Source organism: Diabrotica undecimpunctata, chromosome 8, assembly GCF_040954645.1.
Source record: "Diabrotica undecimpunctata isolate CICGRU chromosome 8, icDiaUnde3, whole genome shotgun sequence".
Taxonomy (NCBI): Eukaryota; Metazoa; Arthropoda; class Insecta; order Coleoptera; family Chrysomelidae; genus Diabrotica; species Diabrotica undecimpunctata.
This window is the reverse complement of record NC_092810.1, coordinates 30,905,026-30,922,292: the sequence shown is the minus strand read 5'-3', so window position 1 is coordinate 30,922,292 and position 17,267 is coordinate 30,905,026. Positions and strand designations below refer to the sequence as shown.

The 17,267-nt window shown below is 33.9% G+C and overlaps 1 protein-coding gene across 2 annotated transcripts in view; it reads right to left on the bottom strand.

The window, feature by feature from the left end:
- The window catches only part of LOC140447383 (G-protein-signaling modulator 2-like), a 39,018-nt gene that overhangs the window by 14,883 nt on the left and 6,868 nt on the right, over nt 1–17,267 (bottom strand). The window contains exons 4-6 of one of the 2 annotated variants that reach the window (XM_072539996.1): nt 16,038–16,277; nt 15,620–15,884; nt 3,542–3,727 (exon numbers count right to left, since the gene is read on the bottom strand). In XM_072539996.1, coding sequence (XP_072396097.1) covers nt 3,542–3,727; nt 15,620–15,884; nt 16,038–16,277 — 691 coding nt within the window. The remainder of the gene's footprint in view (nt 1–3,541; nt 3,728–15,619; nt 15,885–16,037; nt 16,278–17,267) is intronic. The other variant, XM_072539997.1, reaches the window with a different exon arrangement.

The window sequence follows — 17,267 nt, the reverse complement described above, 5'->3', positions numbered from 1 at the left end:
GATTATCATCCTATTGTTTACATCTTCTTCGCAAATGCCGGTCAACTTTTACCGGTTGTGTCTCAGGAACCACTGCTCGTAATTCAATTTTTTTCCTTTTATAAGAAAAGTCTTTTTCAACGCCGTTTCCTGAATTTAATTTAATCTAATAGTTACCGATATATTCTTTTAATTTTTATGAAGGTCTTGAGTCTGCAGTTGCCATATTTAAAGTTATAGGTATGCCAAATCCAACAAGTAAAGTACTACAATTAAAAATAAATTCTGAAATGATAAGCCAGTAGTCAGTAATTAAAAAAAAATGAATAAAACCAAGCCAAATTTGTAAAAACATGCTCACAAAAACATGAAAGTCATAATGCACTTTCACAACCATGCTATCAATGAACACATATAAATATATCATCTTAAATTGTAGCATTTTACGAATGTTTTCTCCGAAGACACCATTAATTTATCGTGAAATCGTTAATTAAAAAAAAACAAGAAAAAATTTAAAAGTACCTACTATAGTGTATTTTTATGTATGAGAGAGTAATAAAACAATAAATTATGTATGCAAATCCCTAAACTGTTGATACGGGTGACTCAATGAAAAACAGATATTTGTCAACAAGTTTACAGAAGTATATAGGAAAACAATTTTAAATTGAGTATGACCACCAGGTATAAAGGTTGGAGCAGAATAGAATACAATAGTTGTGAGGGTTACTAATCCCTAAATAAGGTTGCCAGTGTCGGAGTGATGGAGGTTAACAGGTACTAAAGAATTTGCAAGAAATATAAGATGTTTATTTTATTGGTTATATATAACCAATAAAAGTTTAATAAGTACCTACCTATTTGCAAAATAAAGTTTAATTCTTTAGATAAAATAAAACGTTTTATTTTATCTGAAATGAGTGCATTCCACGAAGTAAGGGTTTCAACAATCAAACATTTAATTCTTTAATTCCAGGAATCTACGACAGTAATTGACTAGATAATTACCTTCTAAACTTATTCCACAGAAAATGTGATAGTGGGTTTTTCCATTTTGTAGGAAGGTCCAAGTGGCGTATTCAAAATTCTTAACAGTTCACTAAAAGTAGGTACTTCAGTTGCAAGGTGCAGTTTATTGTGTATACTAGTGTTATGGAAAATTTGGAAGTGCCGTGTAAACGCCGAAAAATTGGTCCTCTAACAGTTAATGAAAAAACATTAATATTTAATTGTTTTAAATCATTTACAGACAAACGTTTATGTGAAAGTGTTGATGAGACCGTTGAGTTAGTTAGCAGTACACTTGGTGTTGGGAAATCTACGATTTACAGAGTTATTAAAGAAGAGAAATGTGGTAGTTTTCAAATGCCACGTAATGCTCCAGGGAAACCAAAATTTCAAATAGAATATCATTTTAAAGAAGGACTTCGACGGAAAGTGCATGAATTCTTCTTTAGACAAGAATTTCCAACATTGGATAAAGTTCTTGTCTCAGTTCGAGATGATAAGGATTACCCAGAAATGAGTCGAAGTACGTTATGGAAACTTTTAAAAGAAATAGGCTTCCGCTGGAAAAAGAATCCCAGAAAGTCTATTTTATTAGAAAGAAGCGATATTGTCATATGGAGAAGACATTTTCTAAGAACCATAAAGGAAATGAGAAACCAAAAAAGAAAAATATTTTATCTTGATGAAACATGGATCAACGAGGGTCATACACCAAATAAATTTTGGCAGGATGAAACTGTTACAAGTCAAAGGCACGCTTTTGTAAATAACTTATCTACTGGTTTAAACCCACCATCAGAAAAGGGACGCAGGCTGATAATAGTACACATTGGCAGTTCAGACGGTTTTGTTGAAGGTGGTTTATTAACTTTTGAATCAACTCGTACCGGTGACTACCATGAAGACATGAACGCTGATGTCTTTCAAGAATGGTTCGAACAAATGATAGATCTGCTTCCTAAGAACTGTGTAATAGTAATGGATAATGCAAGTTATCACTCCAGACTTATAGAAGGACTGCCCACAACCAAGTGGTTAAAAAAAGACTTGCAGAATTGGCTGAGTTCAAAAAATATTACGTACCATCCCGGATCTATAAGAAAGGAACTTTATTCGTTGTGTGCCCTTCATAAAGAAAAATTTAAAAAATACGAAATTGATGAAATTGCCAAAAATCGTGGAATGACAGTACTTAGATCCCCACCATATCATTGTGAATTAAACCCGATTGAACTGGTATGGACACAGATAAAGAGTGAGGTTTCAAGAAAAAATACCACTTTTAAAATTCATGATGTTAAACAGTTGTTTTTGGAGGCCGTAAATAATGTAAAACCTGAAAACTGGGAAAAGGCAGTAAATCACACTATTAAAGAAGAGGAAAAAATGTGGAAGCTGGACAATATTACTGATAAAATGATCGAGCCAGTTATTATAAATCTTGGTTCTGAAAGTTAATCTTCTGAATCTGATTTGGATTTGTAACAAGTAGCTGTAAGTTTTATATTAATATTTTTATTCATCTATTTAACATACCTTAGACGGTTTTAAAAACTCTTTTTCTCTTTTGTAATTTTTAAAAATTAAAAAAAATGTGAATTTTTTAAAACCCTTTTTAATGTAGGCCAGTCAGTTCTAATATAGTGTGTGATAAAAGAGGTCACTTTTGTTTACATACACATAACACTTTATAACACTGAAATAATTCATTTATTTTTTACAATTATTCAAAGTAATTTTTCAATTAATCTTGAGCACGCCCATGGAGTGGTCGGAGCTACCAGTTAAAATTATGCTAATTACTCTCTCGTTCATAAAAATAAACTATAATTGATTTGTAAATAATATATCTACTTAAAAATGGGTCCAAATTTAATAAAAATATGGAAAATGCTATAATTTATGCACACTGTCGAACAATTACCCATTATTTTAGTCGTCTAATGCAAAAGAATTATAGTTGTTTGTGGGAAATAAAAGAAAGGCACCAAAGTCCATACTGAAAAGAATTAAAAATGAAGACAGACGAATGCTCGGAACACCAAGAAGTTATCGATACTACAGTTGCTGCAAGCGAAGAAAGTGCTTCTCCACCACGAAAACGCACCGGCTCACACATCCGTTGGGCTACAAACTGCTGCTCCATCCACCTTATTCACCATATTTATCCCCGTGCGACTTATTTTTCTTTCTTAACTTCGCCACCACTTCGAGGCCTACTTTGCAGACATAGAGAAAATGTATTTTTCAGACGGATTAAAGAGGTTGAAGCATCGCTGGGCCAAGTGTATCAAGCTAAAAGGAGACTATGACGAGAAGTAAACGCCACATTTCCAAAATTGGTACTTAGTAAATCAAACGTACATTACATATCACTTTTTTAACTTAAAGCACAAATAACTTCTTAAACAGCTTGGGTACTTGTTCAACAGTAAAAAACTCATCGCAACGTTTAAAAACAAACAAAAACATTAACAGTGCACCGCGTAATGATGTGCAAACAATGAAAGAAAATGTAAAAAAAGAAAAATAATTCAGGCAAAGCCGCTACCTTAATCAGGCTAAGCTGTTCCATGCTTTCACGTCTCACCCTATGTAATTGCGAATGACCTACATTGTTAGAGCTGTCTGACTTCGTCATGTCCGAATCGTCGCTGGGACTTTCGGGTATATCCAGTATCTTTTTCAGATCAGCGATGTTCATTTTTGCAGTAGCTTCGCCCATCGAATCACCCAACTAGAAAAAAGTTAATCATAAACTGATAGGTTCGTCTGTAATCGTACTTGGTTTTGTTCAATTTAAAGTTTGAAAGATGCCATACAATTAAAGTTTAGTAATTTTTTAACGATTTTAGTGTACCAAGAGACATACAATTTTATCAACTAGAAATAATATGTATTACTAAACGAAGTACCAAATCATATTTTGTAGAAAATTCTAACCGATTAATAAATATTACTACAGATTATTACTAGATATATCGTGGAAAACAGAAGTTTAACAGTTTTACGAAGTATGCTAAATAACTTTTGAGATATGGCAACACTGTAAATACATACAAATTGAACGAATTTAAAACGGAACATACAATTTAATATATGTCTGTTTGAACTGCATTTGAAATAGTGGACCAATATAAAACTTGGACAAAAATAAATCCATACCCGGTGATAAGACATTGTATAAAATATCGTTCAACTATCTGTCTCCTTTTAGGACGCACCATAGTCTATAGCGCCGCCCAAAGTCAATGTTGCCAATCGCCGTGTAATAATCCGATTTGCGGATCTTTTTGAGAGTTATATCTTCTTCGTATCTTTAAATAAATCGGATATTTGCCTATATTTTTCATTGTATTTACCAATCTACTACAACAGATTAATAACAAAAATAAACTTAATGGTTTGTAGTTATTTCCTTTCTTTCCTGTAAACATTTTATGGTTAACACCTTATTTGAAAAACATCTAGAGGAATGAGATTGGCAACCGCTCAAAATATCCTTCTGACTGCTTAGATAAAGGAAAGAGAAAGAGGAGCTTGCCTAATAGTCGGAGAGATACAGCCGAAATTTTGAACTGATCAGTAATATGACATGTCTCTATTGGAATATATTCATTGTAACTGGGTTAGGACTTTGCCTTACAGGCGGACGCCCCTCGTGGTACAGGGGGTGGCTATACAGGCATGAAGTTGTAATTTTTTTCGGAAAAATTAAAGATCGATAATATGGCTGAAAATTTGCCCAGAGTAATATCTTGGTATAACTAGACGAAATACCAAAGGGCGGACGCGAGAGTGGATACATAAGGGGTGGCGGGGTAAATATGACTTTAGTTTGAAAAAAAAAACATAATAATATCATTTTAAAACTACAAAATATTCTATAAAATATTCAGACGATGACGTACAGTTTTATCAAATGTTTTAGAAAAGTTTTTCTAAATTTTTTTTTCTTATCGGAAAAATCGTTTGAAAATTTTTGGAAAAAAATCATGGTATAACTGACAGAAAATCGAAAGGATTCTAAAAATTAGATTTTACGTCAAAAAATTATGAAAATTTTCATTTACGGAAATTTTTTTGGAAAATTTTGAGGAAAACTCTACTTGACGCTTTTCAGAATAGTAACAGAAGTGAGCATACAAATTTTCAAATCAATCGGTATAAAAATATCATAATAAATCAGTTTGAAAATTGTTACCAAGACCTAAAATTCGCAGGCAAGTGGTACATTTGACCCCGTTTTATGGCTCTCTGTACCAACCCAGCTGTCCGCCCTTTTCAATTTAGAGTTTTTAGGGGCTAAATAATGAGCCATGAAAATGGCGGACATATTACTTATCGTTAATTTTTCCCCAAAAAATTGCAATTTTACCCCTGTCCGCCACCCCTTATGAATCCACTCTCGCGTCCGCCCTTTGGGATTTCGTCTAGTTATACCAAGATCTTACTCTGGGCAAATTTTCAGCCATATTATCGATCTTTAATTTTTCCGAAAAAAATTACAACTTCATCCCTGTATAGCCACCCCCTGTACCACGAGGGGCGTCCGCCTGTAAGGCAAAGTCTTAACCCAGTTTTAATGAATATATTCCAATAGAGAAATGTCATATTACTGATCAGTTCAAAATTTCGGCCTATCTCTTGGACTATAAGGAAGCGATAGGTGGTTTGACAGCATAATAACTGCTTGTTTAGTCTAGTTTTCCAAGTGATTCTAGGCAACCTATTTGGGTGGAGTTTTGACTTGTTCTTGAATGAGTTCAGAATCCAGCAGCCCGCTGAAGTATTGGATTTTTATAATATAATTATTTGACAACCTTTTGTTGGCCAACCACCTAGAGCGGAGTTGAGCCGAAATACATTGATTTCGTATGTTCCGTTTTAAATTCGTTCAATCTGTATATTCCAATTATTACGCAGACGGCAACTTGTCATACTAACAAGTTTCCATATCTTATAGTGTACGTTTCAAATCTGATTCAATATCGCATACATCTTTTTATATTTTTGGCACATCCCTTTAACGGAAATTGCTTCCTTCTAGATGGCTTCTCGATTGAGGTTGGCAATCAATATAGCAAATTTCTGTCTGCCCTGAGCTTGATATATTAGTTGGTTTCCTGTTGTATGGGTCCAATTTCTTATGTTATGCAGTCATGATTTTTCCTTTCTCCATATACTTCTTTTCCTTCTATTTCCTTCTAATATTACTTGGGATTGTCAAAGTAGATAAGCAACGATTGTGTCACTATCAGATTGGGCAAATCAATGTGTTAGAGAGAGAAGTATCTTTTAGGTATGTAATGGCGAGAACGATATATCAAAGAATATAGACGCATATTGAAGAACAGTCCAAATGGGCGATTTGGTTACGGTTATTATACTTCAAAACAATCCTTAAGAGGGCGACTGCGTCAACTCAAACCGTGGCCGTCGGCTTAAAACCATCATGAAAGATATAGTTAGGGGGAAGTGGGAAAGGAGTACGAACGAAGTCATTTATTCAACTTATGTATCCACGCCTAATCAAATTCCAACGCCATTGACTTGCAAACTGTCTCTTTTTTTGTTTTTTATACAATAAAATCTTTAATTTTAATTTATTAAATATAATTAATTTTTAATTTATTAAATTTTATATTGTTTTTCGGCCCAAAATTTTACGAAACATTTTTAAAAATTTAGCCTTATTAAACGGATCCTGATGGCTTCTTCATCAAGCTCTTTCTCGGGGACCCGAGTGAGGACCATAGGGCGCTTGGGTATATTATTTGGATCAATTATATTTAAGTTTGCACCTTCCCACAGGCCCCTTAATAGTCTTTACCACTTTGGTCGTCCATTTTTTTGTATTCTCGTTAACACAGTTCACCCACAAGGTCCCTTCGCTAAATAATGTTTTCTGGAACTGCAGAAGTGCATTTTGACCTCCCATAGGTGCTTGCTCCGGTTTGTTAATGATCAAATTTGCTTGAGCCCGATCTAGTTGAGTATCAGGATGGTGTCTGTGTGCTACCACCATTCTGAATACTTCTGTCACGGTGCTTTATGACCCAGTCTGCTCGTTAGAGCCCTCTGGTTTCTTAGCAACTCTGTTACGAGGGGGGTTATGGTATTCTCCCGAAGTCTCTTTTTATCCTCGGGTATTACTGATTTGGTTTTCTTGGAATTCGCTAGGGTCCATGTCCCAGTAGCCATTTTTGCCTTTTTTTTTTCATCTTCCTTTGTTGAGCTCTAGTGATGCGTTATTTGAGACTTATTTATTTATTTTTTTAATTTAAAAATCCGAAATTATACTCGAATTTTCAAATTGTAAAAAATAATTCCTTGGTGTATGTGCTAAAAAGCAATTATAACGTATTAACAACATCAGGAATTGTTTTTTGATCGAAACACCTTAAAAATTTGAATCATAATATTTTTTCTAAATAGATTAATTTATTAAAAGTTAAAATAATATTTTATTTTCTTCAAAAAAATTTATAAAACGCAAAAGTTTAATGCTATTATATGACCACGCGGCATCTACATATAAAAATATCTAAAGTTTCATTTGTTGCCCCACTCTTTCTTGTTTTAGAAGCAATAATAGCACTGTCATTACCGCCCCTAGTGGTACAAATAATGAACTAAAATCATGATCAACTTCTGATTGTTTAGTGTATAACCTTTGCCGATGCTAAAAAATGACAGTGAAAGATTCTTCTACAGTGTGACCCATTTAGATTGGAAACACCTCTATAAAATTTGAAGTTGTTAACCGATTTTAACCAAATTTTTTTTTAATGTCATGTAATACAAGGTCTATTGCGGGTCAAAATATGAAATATTTAGTTAAATTTTCAGGGCATTCTACGATACTTTTTCTTCGTCGAAAATGGAGAATTTGTATTAGCGATTTTTTTATTAAAAAAATTTCTACGCCACTGGATTTAGAGTGGCTTCAAATAGCTATGACAAAAATTTCATTAAGATATATTTATTAATAACAAACTTATGACAACTTAAAATTTTAAAATTCCCTAAGAAAAAAACACTCTGTATTAACAGAAACATGGAAACATAATTTTAGTTTAAATCCTGGTTGCCTTTACCAATCCACCATCTAATTGGATACATTTGTCGTAGTGTTTATGAATATTTCTAATTACATTTCTTATTTGTTGGGGAGTAATTTCTGCACATGCCTGTCGAATTCTTGCACGAAGTTCGTTTACGTCTCTTGCACGGGTTTGGTAAACTTTTTGTTTGATATCTCCCCAGAGAAAGAAGTCTAAAATTGTGAGATCTGGAGATCTGGGTGGCCAATCTATCAACGGACTACCCCGGCCTATCCAACGGTTCGGAAAATTTTCATTTAGCCATTGCTTCACGGTTCTAATGAACAGGACACCCATCTAACTGGATATACAAATTTAATCGTTCATTAATTGGGAGCTCATGAATAGCATCCCACAAGTCGATGTTTAAAAATTCTAAAAAGTTCTGTGAGTTCAAGTTTTCTTCAAAAAAGAAAGGACCAATAACTCGCTCGTTCAGTATACCACACCAGACATTGATTTTTTGAGAATACTGGCTTTTACAGTTTATTACCCAATGGGGATTTTCTGCTGTCCAATAGCGACAATTCTGTGATGATACTACTCCATTTGTAGTCAAAGTGGCTTCGTCGGTAAACAACACGTTTTTTAGAAAATTTATATTGTTTAAATATTCCCCTTGGGCCCATAAACAATATTCTAAACGTTTTGCTTCGTCGCCTTCTTGTAATGTGTGTAAGAATTTTGGTTTGAAAGGTTTAATATTATTTACCTTATGACATCGCCGAATGCTCTCTCGAGGCACATTCAAATATAAACTGGCATTCCTTAAACTGGCATTAGGATTATTTCTGAAATGATCTAAAATGATTTGATCATTTCCTCTTCTTCTTTGTAACGGGTTATTTTTTAAAATTAGTTCTGGTACTGCACCATATTCATTAAATATTCTATTTATTTTGTTTACCGTACCGCAACTAATATTAGGACGATCCACATGTCTGTCATTAAATATTGTACAAACTTCCCTGGCACTTCTATCGTTATCTCCCAAAAGACGTATAATTTCAATTTTTTCTCTCAAACTTACAGCCGATTTCCGAACGGCTGATCATTATCAAAATTAGGTAATCTACTGTTAACAGTCGATTAAATGCATTTTAAGTTGCAGAAACATCGATCAAACTTCAATCACATAACACACATTAACTAATCTAACAAGCAAATAATCGATGATTAACAGCCTGTCAGAAGTATTTTGGGTTTCCGAAACGCTAATTATCGTTTTATCTATGTCAAACTTCTGTCATACTAGCTTGTCAGGTAATCTGAGATTTTTGGACGATTAATCTTATAATCTTTGGTTATGTACCAATGGTTGTAAGTAAATAAAATAAAATCTTTGGTTACGTTGTAAGATACATAAACCTAAGGTGTTTTATAAAAAGCTGTTGTTTAGAAAGAACCAAAAATATTGTAACAAAGGTTCATAATAAGAATTAAAGATGATAAATGACAAATTGGTAAACATTAACGAACGACACAAAATTATTAGTTAGTTAGGTTATGTTTGTTTGTTGATTTTCAGAATGCAGATTACACATAAACAGGAATGATGGTAAAGTGAAACAGCAACATTACTTTCTTAATTTAGAGCAAGATAAAGAACAATTCGTACAGAAATAATAAACGATTACAATCGATTCTACTGTTTCCATGTAAAATCGTATGTCAAATAATCTATAATCGGTGATCACGTAATTTTACCATAATTTTCGTTTCGGAAACCTGTCGCTTGTTAACAATTGATCAAATTTGATACTGGATTACATGATTGGAGATTTGAATAACGTTTCGGAAACCGGCCGTTAATCTTGCAGCCATGACACAAAATATTATTAAAAAAACTTGAAGTAAATATTGTTGCAGATATTATGGATAAATTTATGCTAGCACTGAAATTTGTATGACACAAATAATGTCAAACAGTAATATCGTTGTCATGGCAACTGAGATTTAAGTTGTAGCATGTAAAGTTAATAATAATGTAAGTGCGTTACTTGCATTAAATTTTTATGGTATTTTAAACATTTTTTTGTCTAGTAGTGGTTTATTATTAAAATTATTTGAAAAATAATTAGTTTTATGGTTATCTGTTGATACAGGGTGTTCTTTTTTGACTCGTAGCTTAGTGAGTTTTAAAATTTTAAGTTGTCATAACTTCGTTATTAATAAATATATTTTAATGAAATTTTTGTCATAGCTATTTGAAGCCACTCTAAATCCAGTGGCGTAGAAATTTTTTTAATAAACAAATCGCTAATACAAATTCTCCATTTTCGACGAAGAAAAAGTATCGTAGACTGCCGTGAAAATTTAACTAAATATTTCATATTTTGTCCCGCAATAGACCTTTTATTACATGACATTAAAAAAAATTGGTTAAAATCGGTTAACAACTTCAAATTTTATAGAGGTGTTTCCAATCTAAATGGGTCACACTGTATATGCGTCTATCTCCTTTGGATATATGTTGAAGTCGCATTACTTCGAAGGAATCTAGATTACTGACTGTAATATTTTAACTATTATCCGCTAGTTCCCACCAGTAATTCGCCATTTTTAATCTAAATTATTTTCAAATTATTCTGTAGTACAACTATTATCCGCTAGTCGCCGCCAGTAATTTGCCATTTTTGAATCTACACTAATTTACAATATTAACGTAACATTTCACAAAAAAAGTGGCATTTGACATAAAACTTGACAAAATATTTGACATTTGACATAATATCTGACATAGAACGTTAGATATTTTTACGTATCGTATATCATTAAATTTTTTGGTAATATCATGCCTTTGAATGAGTACAGACATACGATTGCAGTATTGAGTTAAGAGAAGATATTAAAGTATTCAAGATTTAACAACAATTATCAAATAATTAGAGAACTTGCATATTAGTGATAGGGAGATCAATTGGAATCCTCAAATAATACAAGAGCAGCAGCAAAGCACCTGGATTTACGCTGATAGACGGCTACCACAAGCAACATATCCACTAAGACGTATTCAGCCATGGACAATAACAATATAGCCAGTGGGAACATGAAAAGTGAAATTAATAATATATTCATAATGACCTGTTGATCCAGAAAAGGTAAGTTGGAATAGCGCCTGAAGATGGAAAGACGAATCTTGGGTTCGATTTCTACATCAGGATGCTATGGATTTTAAAAAATGGCTGTGGTCGACTTGCGAATAATAGTTGAACTACAAAATAATTTTAAAATGTAAATTAATTTAGTAACAAAGGAACAGGATACTGAATGGGAAACAATGAAATAAAAATACTCTGTTATGCACACGATGCAATATTGATAGCCCAAGATAATGATAGTCTGCAAAGACTGGTCCACAGATTTAACATAGAGCACAAGAATTTAATATGACAATCTCATCTTACAAAACTAAAACAGTAGTAATAAGCCTAGAACCAACCAGATGTAAAATGATGGCATCAGTATTGAACAAGTAATGGAAATAAAATACCTAGGAATTACACTGTCCAGCTATGGAGACCTGGACAAAGAAGTGAAAGATCAAGTAAAAAAATCAAATAGACTGGCAGGATGCCCTAAAAACACTTCATAGCGAAACAGACACATTAACACTGAGATAAAGTCAAGAATTTGTAAAGCCAGTGTAAGACCAATAATGACATATGCCTCAGTTTCAAGACCCGACACAGCCACAACGCAAAGGCTACTGGAAACAGCAAAGATGAGAGTACTGAGAAGAATTACAGGAAATACGCTGAGAGATCGAAAGAGAAGTGAAGACATTAGAAGAAAATGTATTGTACAGTGTATAAATGAATGGACACAATATAGAAAAAAGAATGGAATAACCACATAACAGAATGGGGGAGACCCGTGTCGTCAAAATAGCAAGAGATAAGTCACCAATCGGCAGAAGAAGTATTTTTTTAGATTAAAAAACGGCGAATTACTGCAGCGACTAGCGGATAATAGTTGAACTATGACAGTCAGTAATGTAGATTCCTTAGACGTATTGTAACGTCAGCATATATAGTTTTAACTCTTACATACCTAAAACGTACTTCTCTCTCTAACACATTGGTTTCCATATTCTGATAGTGACACAAACGTTGCTTATCTACTTGTCCAAACTCCCTATGTCACATTAGATATCCAAGGTATGACGTTTCCTAATTTTAACGGTGTGAACTAGAGCGGTAGTGTGTTCATTTCGTTTAATACATCTTCATTAGTGTAATTCTTCTGGTTCTACTTATTCCCAACATCCTCCGATACATCCACATTTCAAATGCGTTTAGCCTTTCGATGTCATCTTACTTCAGTGTCTACGTTTCGCATCAGTATAGTACTAAGGATCATATATGGCATTTGAGCATTTTTAATCTTATTAGCATGGATATTTTTGGGATACAGAACATTTTACGCATATTTATAAAGTTAGATCTTGCTAAGAGTTCAAGTAGGTACAGAAATTGGCAATAACTATAGTAAAATCCTCGAAGATTTTTATACGTAATTATTTTTAGATGAATGCAATATTGAGCATTATGTTCCTAATTCATTACTAGCAAAAGCATTATTTTATTTTTGACGTGACAACGTCTTAAATTAGGTTGTGGCTCGGAGTCATTCATGAAAAAGTGTAACGCCTGCTCACGTCTGTTACGATGAGTCACCGAACGAGAGAGAGGCCCGCCGGACCGGCGAATGCCTTGCGTCTCTCTCCCACTCAAACATGATCGGTCCGCTGCGCGCGCAGCACTAGAGAATTAGGCGCGTTGAATCGGTGCGTGCTTGTGTCTCTGTCTTTCTCGAGCGTTCTTGGCGTTCAAGACACATTACAGCAGAAACACTTCCTTTCATTTCATATTTCTCCTATCATCGTCCTATCCTCAACAAAATCACTCAAATAGAAATTAGTTAAGTTTAAGTTTACATGTACAATGTTTTAGTAAACAAAATATATTTCTATAGTTAAAATTTGTGCAATTCTTATTTTCATTCAATTCCTTGTTCCTATTGTGCAATTTAATAATATTCATATCAATAAATATTCTACCGAGAAAATGACGTTTTCACGTAAAATCTTCGCCCGTAAAACCGACTTTACAGGCAACCGATTTTTTTTTAGCAATTTTTATCAACACTGTTTACTTCACAGTACTTTAATTATTCGGTTTTTTGGAACTGTTCAAATAATTAGTTCCCACCTCTATTTTAACAGTTTCTCAGAAATCAACAGTTTCAACAATAATTGTAGACCAGAGAAACGAGAATTTAGTCTATATGTATAGACCAAAGTGGGGTTTAATGGCCGATTGAGCTGTCCATGAGATTTTACAACTGATTTTCAAATTTTGATTGGGTTGTATTTTTAAAAGAAACAAAACATGATTTGAAAAAAGGGTTATATTCCATCACTTTATTAATTATAAGTTATAAGCATTTAAACAATTAAATTGTTAATAACAATTGTTGTCAAGTTGTCCAAACATGGATTATCATGTTGAAGATTGGGATTCAGCGGGTCAAAATTCATAAAAATTTGTTGTGAAAACTCATGGACATCAATCGGCCACTAACTAATTTATCAAGAGAGTCGCTGTCACTCTCACTTCCCTGCCGAAACCAGAAATCAGAAATTGATAAAATTATCCGAAAAACTGTTAAAAATAGAGATAAGAACGAATTATCTGAACAGTTCCAAAACCTCAAAAATTAAATAGTGTAAATTGTTTTAGGTTTTATATGGGTAGACACACTAAGCGAAATCTAGGACACAATGAAAAAGATGAAAAACAACAAAGCGCCAGGAGAAGATGGAGTCGTAATAGAAGCTATAAAGATGGGCGGACGTGCCCTTCTCAACCAAATAAAAATGTTGTTTAACCTTTGTCTAACAGATTGTTGCATACCAAAAACATGGAACAATGCAGTAACAATTTTACTACACAAGAAAGGAGACAAGGCGCACCTAGAAAACTATAGGCCAATCAGCTTATTGAACCACATCTATAAAATGTTTACCCGAATAATTACGACAAGACTAGAGAAAAAGTTAGATTTCTACCAGCCCCGAGAACAAGCTGGCTTCCGCTCAAAATTCGGAATAAACGATCACCTACAAACAGTAAAAACCTTAATAGAAAAGTCGCTAGAATATAACAGACCACTGGTACTTATCTTCGTAGACTTTCACAAAGCCTTCGACACTGTGGAATTAGACAGCATTATAACTGCTCTGAACAATAGTAGAATAGATTACCAGCTCACATAGCTAGTACAAACATTATACTAAAACGCCACAATGCGTATAAAACTACATGATACCACCAGAGAAATTCATATCAAGCGAGGTGTGAGACAGGGCGACACTCTCTCACCTAAATTATTTATAACGGTCCTCGAATACGCCTTTAAAATGCTAAAGTGGGAAAATAGAGGAATAAAAATAGATGGAGAAATGCTCAATCATCTGCATTTTGCCGACGACATAGTACTTATTACCGAAGATCTGGGTGAAGCACAACAAATGGTACAAGAATTAGAAAACGTATCTTCAACAATATGTCTAAAAATGAACATCAGTAAGACCAAGTTCATGACAAATTTAGTTCCCAGTGAACACCTAATCATTAAAAATCAAGTGGTAGAATTGACAGAAAAGTACATATATCTTGGTCATGAAATGAGAATAGGCAAGGTCAGACCTGCGAATTTCAACGACGAATAACACTTGCTTGAGCGGCGTATGGTTCACTAAGAGACATCTTTAAGAGCAACATCCCGATAGCTATGTAACGGAAGACATTTGACCAATGCGTTCTTCCTATTATGACATACGGAGCAGAAACTCTCACGCTCAAAAAACAACAGCACTAAAAATGCGAGTGGCACAAAGGCGCATGGAAAGATCAATTCTCGGCGTGACAAAAAAAGACAAAATAAGGAATCAAGACTTAAGGAAAAGAACATGTATCAGTGATGTTGTCGAACGTATAGCCTAGCTGAAATGGAATTGAGCAGGTCACATAGCGAGACTGAAAGACACAAGATGGACCAGAAAACTAATTGACTGGCGCCCACGAGAAGACAAACGCAGCAGAGGACGAGCACCAACACGCTGGATGGACGACATTAGATGAATATCCAAGAAATGGCAACAAGAAGCACAGAACCGTGAAGAGTGGCGAAAAATGGGAGAGACCTATGTCCAGCAGTGGACAGAAGAGGTTGCATGATGATGACGATGATGATTATATGAGTAGAAAACAAGTTATCTAAATTGATCCAAATTTTTTTTCATACAATTTTATTTATTAACAATTTAAGTGAAATATAAGTCTATAGTTTATTGAAAAACCTTTAAAATGTTTGCTGTACATGAACTTCTAAATATATTTATATCTGTAAAATTTGCAGATAATCACAACAATTGAAGTATGCTGTATTTTTTTATCTAACAGTTTTTAATTTATATCAAGAGTTCTCTTATAATAGATAAATCTTTAAAAACTTACCTCTTTACTTATTTCTAGATGTTTCTTGGCAAAACTAAGGGCTTTATCGTGATTTCCTAGTGACGCATAAGCGTTACCGAGAGACCAACACGCTCTACCCTCTCCAACTTTGTCTGATAAATTCTGAGCGATCAGGAGGTGTCTCAGATGATATTCTATCGCAGCATCGTAGTTTCTTAACAAAGTATAAGTGTTTCCTAAGCTGTAGCACGCTTGAGCTTCTATGGCTTGGTCGCAAAGTTCCTGGGCCAAGGACAGAGTTCTCCTAAACCAAATATATACTTTTAAAATGGCAAAAAAATAAGTAAAGAGTAGGGGATATTATTAAATATTTAGATATTTTATCCCTACTCTTATTCTCTACTGATTACTAAAAAACAAAATAATTACTATTAGTAAAAGAAACAAAAACTCTTACTTGTAATGGTGAGCAGCTTCTTCGAATTGACCCATAAATATATGCGAATTTCCCAAGTTGCTATGTGCTCTTCTCTCGGCAGCTTTGTCTCCGAATTGCCTAGCGATCGACAGTCGTTCTTCGTGGTAACGAATCGCCTGGGCGAAATCGCCTAGTAAATAAAACGTATTGCCCAAATTTCCACACGCACGCCCTTGCGCCGCAATGTCGCCTAGATCTTGCATTAATGTTAGATTCTCTCTGCAATTATTTACGTATATAAAATGACGTACGTATATACGAGGATGGTTTGACATTAATGTAGCCTCCGATAGATGTCGTTATTTGAGTACGAATTTTTCTGATTAGATGTCAGACATGGATGACACGTGTCATCCATGTCAAATTACATCTACCAAAATTTCAAGGAAAAAAAATATTAGTTTGTATGTATTGTGAAAAGCTCACAACTGCGTTTTTGTGGGATTAGGTTTCCCAATTGGGGGAAACTTCAATTGTTTCAAATTGTTTTCATCAAAGTATAGTAATAAGTCTTCTAGAATATTTGCCCATTCTTCAGAAACCATTTTTTGGTTCCTCCACCGCCTGTTCCTGGACGTGAGTGTTATTTAAAGTCGTCTGTTCTGGAGAAGACATTTCACCAACCTCGTGAATCAGAAATCCTTTGTAGTTTTGTACAGTTTTGCCAGCAGCCGTTGACGACTAAATGTGTCATAGGCGGTAGTTAGGTCTATGAACACTAACCCTGTAATTTATTTCCGTACAAAACCATCTTCAATGTGTTGGGTGAGGTAAAGGGTTTAAATTTGGGATTTCTACATCTGAAATGGAACCATCTCGACTATATAATGCTCTATAGCACTCTTAAATGATTTTCAGGATCTCTTGTTTTTCATATATGATACGTCCTAGTTTATTTTTTAACTTATAAATATTCCTCATTCCAGTCTTTCGCTTTAAAACTTTTAGGCTTGTGTTTTGTTCTACGGTATTAGTTATTTCTTTTACTACTAGTATAGCACTAGTTGTTTGAAATAATCTCTTTATGACACTCTTTATGATTTAACAGATAGTACTCAACAATAAACACAGACCCAGTGGATTTATTATTTCAAATCTTTTTCAAACCTATTTCTCCAACAAATTCAACAGGTTTTTTACATTTATTGTACAGACGAACAAAAAAATTTCAGTAGACTGTTGACCTGGATCAATTTTCAACCAAAATAT